Here is a 4,673-nt window from a genome sequence, read left to right on the forward strand (position 1 = left end):
CTGCAAAGAGCGTAAAAACTTTAAAATGCACCTCATCTGAAACCATGTATTCCTGCTTTGTATGTTATATATAAAAACGGGTTATTTTGGGAAATTCCAAGTTGTAAAAACACTTAATTTTTAATTCTTATATTCCTTCGGGCCGACCAAGAAAAATATATATTGGTTTCAAAGATTACATCAATCTTGATTGCTGCTGTAGAAAGGGAGGACGCAGGTCAGATAAGGACTTTCAGACAGCGGCTTTTGTCAATTACAGTAAAATACTGCATCATGTAGTACTTAGTGTGACAGCAAAACATGGCAGTTGAAGTAAAAAGTTACATGTTTATTTCAGAGAGGATACCAAAGGCTTTTTGATTAGAATAAAGATATGACATGTAATCTGTAACTTCTGTCCTGCTTCTGGCTAAAACACAATACAGTCATGTGTGTCGTGTGCAGCCTTTAACACACAGAGACAGACGGAGAGATATCGCTGTTTCCAGCATTCAGGGTTGAATCAGATAGCAGGTTTTTATCAGAGAATACAGTGTGTACGTGTCCTTCCCCTTCCAGGAAGGTTGCTGTCTGCCATGATTGATGAGGACCAATGATACTGCTGAGAACCACAGCTCAGCCCCTGCCAAATTGCTTGTGTGTGTGTGTGTGAGTGAGGTTGTCTGAGTACATGTAAGAGAGAGGTATAGCAGTGCTAATCCAAACAAGGTAAGGAATAGATAAGAAACAGAAAGACTAAACGTTGAGGCTTGCATGTGTACACAGAAGTAAACTGGCTTCACAATAGAGATAAACAACAAGTGTGTTTGTGTTAAAAACTTTACACACTTTTAAACTTTCAATTTTACGTTATTGTAAATGAAACCACATACAACCAGCAATAACAAGGGGAAAGAAAGCATCATGAAGCCTGCAATGACAATGTATTTGTTTTGGCATAATTTAAATTAAAATAGTTGATGTTAATGTCCCAAAAGTTGTTCATATATTTTAACTGATGGCATATAAACTATATATAGCATGCATGTTGTGTAGAGCAGTGTACACGCCTTTACAATCTAAAGTAGTAAATCAGATTTTAGTAGGAAAAACTAATTTGTGCACCATTTGGAAATATGTCAATACAAAAATATATTTATTATACTATCCCACTGCCACCTGCCTCCCATTATCTCTGAATTGCTTGCTACATGATCCCATATCTTTGTCATAAAACAATGAATCAATAATGATCTAACTTCTGCCTCTTTATTTCCCATGTGACTGTGGGGCTAATTACACTTTGTGTTAATCAGAGCTGCAACACAATCAGCAACAATGTGTAATCAGCAAAAAACGGTCAGAGTTCCTCTGAATGAAGCACGGGCAGCAACAAGAGAAACCTACCTTCCTCTAGGACACATATATGCTAACCTCATACTTGTGTTGTAGTTGTGTAACACTACGTTCCTTCTTGTGACCTCTTATCAAACCAGTGTCACTATTTAACCGCAAGCTGAACTCGCTGATTCTTATGTAACATGTGCCTGGGTTTAATACTACTCTCAAGCTTTTTCTTATACAGTTTGCAACAACGAATGAAATACAAACATTCTTTTAGATTCAACATTGAACACATTTAAAACCAAAACACAGAGAAATCTACATTAACCCACCTCTGGTGTGACGTCTCTCGGGGCAAAGCCAGTGCCTCCGGTGGTAAGGATGAGGTTAAGTTCCTTTTCATCGCACCAATCCACCAGAGTCTCCTGCTCACACACACACACAAGAGTAATTAATATTTCGAACAAATCGACCTTAGAATAAAAAGACAGAAATATGACATACCTTGATTTCGTCGATCTCATCTGGCACTATCTTGTAGGCCGTGATCATACCCCCCAACCTGAGAAAGGAAGAAAGCCGTGTGTTTCAGTCATGATACTTAACAGACATCAGAAACACAATCCACTTTAATTTTGCAACCTTTCTAAAAAAGGGTCAGCTAAGGACCTTTGGACCGTCAGTCAGTGTTTTTAACAACCTTTTAGCAGAAGTGGAGAGCTTCGGGATGACCAGTTAAAAGTTAGGTAACAGGCCTGGGATATTATGGGCTCAACTTTATATTTTTCAGAGAAATAAAGCGGAAAACACCCCTCTACTTAAACCTAGACATGAACTCTGAAGCTTTTAAATGTGAGGTTTGTCTAACAGAGACAATGTGTGTTCTCCACTGCCTGGTCTGACAGCAAACAAGACTTTAAAGTAACCTTACATCACTCAATCCAGACTGCATTGGCCTGTGAAGACACTGATGGAGAGGAAAGAGAACAGACGACAGAGATGTAAAAGATTCAGGAAGAGTATGAGAGAAAAGACAGTCGAGTGAGCCAGGAAAAAGAGAGAGACGTAGGGATGTAACAGGAAGTATGGAGGAGAGAGAGGATGCCCTTGAACATCCTCTCCTGAAAGGCTTTTCCACAGGACGGCCCACAGAAGAGGGAGCTCTGACAAGGACAGAGCTGCTGTTAAACTGCAACCCATGGCGACCTCCTGTGGCCACACCGGGTATGACACCCAAAAAAAGAACAACCCCAGGCTCAAGGTGAAGGCTCTGCACAGACACCCCTTATGTAACCCTTTTCCTTTTTTTTAAAGGAGCGCTATTTTTGGGAGCCTACTGCATCATGTATCCCCTCCGCGTCAGCCACTTAAACGCCATGATACCCAGCCTCAGACAAATACCCATGAACGCTAATGCATCCACTTCTTTTTCTGCCTTTCAGACGCTATTATCCACACGGAAAGTCTCGCTCTTCAAACACCGAGTTACAAAGAGCAAAAATGCTGCACCCTGGGAAACATCATTCAACAAATCCATCGGCTCTGAGTGCTCGGTTTTCAAACTGTGCAGCGGAGCAGCAAGAGAGACACGCTATGAACGAGGCAACACCAAAATACTGCAGCAAGAAGCATGCATGGAGACCAAGCATGAAACTCAGAGGGAATCTGCCTGCTTCTGACAAAAGAGGCAGAGAAGGATCATTAAAGAAGTTATTTGTTCATGATACGCTGCACATGCAAGGCTACTTCCACTAACTTGTGCACCCACACACTCCCCTGCTGACATTCCTGTGATGGCACGAGTGATTTACTTCTCTTGATGTGCTCTGGAGTGGGGGGGGATTTGGCATCTATGTATGTGTCTGAGTGTGTGTGATTGTGTTCATGCATGTGCATTCGTCCGTTTATGTGTTTGTGTGTGTCTGTGTTACACCTCGGGAGAGTAAAGGAGCTGTCAGGACAAATCACCTCTCTCCCTCTCCTGGGGTTTTTATGCCTCTCTGTTTCAGCCCAAATGAAAATATGCTCAACACAAATAACTAGGGTTCCTTCCCACCGTTTCCTAGGCAACCCCTCCTGCCTGAAGCCTGGAGTTGCTGTGTTGATCGTGAGCGTGTGAGAGTTTGTGTGTGCCGGTGAATGTCAGTTTTTTTGTGTGGCTTTTGTCACTATCGGGGATGCCATTTCTGTGCGAAGGCAGCAATATGTCGCTGACTGGACGTTTTTTTGTGTGTTGATTGGGCAGGACATATTTTTGAGGCATAATGTGATTTGTGTGTTCATGTCAATAAACACACATGTGTTCGCAGACACATCATGCGTTATTCAGTGCATAACATCTGCAGTATTGATGCACGTGAGAGTGTACAGTAAGCTTGTGGATATTTTTGAACATGTTGACATACAGTAGCCTATAAATGTAATTGTAGAATTGCTGTGAGTAGAATATATGCACACATTTGTAGTTATGGATGTATCTTTTAGTGTATGTATATGTGTAGGTTAGAACAACAATGGCAATACGTTGTCTTTAACTTTACTGTTTAATCCTTGACATTGTCATTAAATATGTATTTGCAGTGTTGATCTGTTTTACATTTAGATATGTCAAAAATATCAAATTAGATGTGTTTATATAATATGCATGTAACATATGCCTCATTGTATGTGTCTCACATGTGGAAGCATACAGTGTGTGACGTCCCGCTGCAGCCAAGGACCTTTGTTGCACGTCATCATCTGGATGTACATGATTATGCAAACATATTATGTGTATATCTGTGCATATATGGGTACATGCAGGCATACAGTACATGGAAAGTGTGTGCAGGTGTAGATGTAAATAGAGCTGCAAAGACAAATAGAGAAAAATTAGACAATCGACAGAAAATAATAAGCAACTATTACGAGATAATGGATTAATCCTTTATGTCATCATTCATGTGAAAATGTTTAAAGCCTATCAAATTAGGAGGCTTCCTGTTTTAAAACACATTAAACAGAGTATATTAAGTGTTTACATTGACAAAACAAGACATTTGAAGACATCCCTTTGAACTTTTAATATATTTAGGTAGATATTTTTCACAATTTTCTGACATTTTATAAACCAAGGGATTCATTACAAATATAATCTGCAGATTAATCAATAATAATAACAATTCTATTTGCACCCTGGGAGTATACCGCATAGCAGACACACGTGATTTGAGTACATCCCCTTGAACTTTCATGTGAATATTTTTGCATGTGCAGTCATGTGTGTTTTAGCATGACAGGGTCCTTTCCAAATAGAGTGCTCGGCTGTATTCTGGTTGGTGTGCTCTAAAATGAGGGGGAGGGGGGGGGGG

The 4,673-nt window shown here is 40.3% G+C and overlaps 1 protein-coding gene across 1 annotated transcript in view; it reads right to left on the reverse strand.

Annotated features, from left to right (window-relative positions):
- LOC104950079 (gephyrin-like) overlaps positions 1–4,673 on the reverse strand; it is a 35,247-nt gene that overhangs the window by 6,420 nt on the left and 24,154 nt on the right. The window contains exons 3-4 of the mRNA XM_010776532.1: positions 1,828–1,885; positions 1,656–1,748 (exon numbers count right to left, since the gene is read on the reverse strand). Of these exons, the coding sequence (XP_010774834.1) occupies positions 1,656–1,748; positions 1,828–1,885 (151 nt within the window). The remainder of the gene's footprint in view (positions 1–1,655; positions 1,749–1,827; positions 1,886–4,673) is intronic.

Source organism: Notothenia coriiceps, unplaced genomic scaffold (genome assembly GCF_000735185.1).
Source record: "Notothenia coriiceps isolate Sejong01 unplaced genomic scaffold, NC01 NC01_scaffold00017070, whole genome shotgun sequence".
In the NCBI taxonomy this organism is placed as follows: domain Eukaryota; kingdom Metazoa; phylum Chordata; class Actinopteri; order Perciformes; family Nototheniidae; genus Notothenia; species Notothenia coriiceps.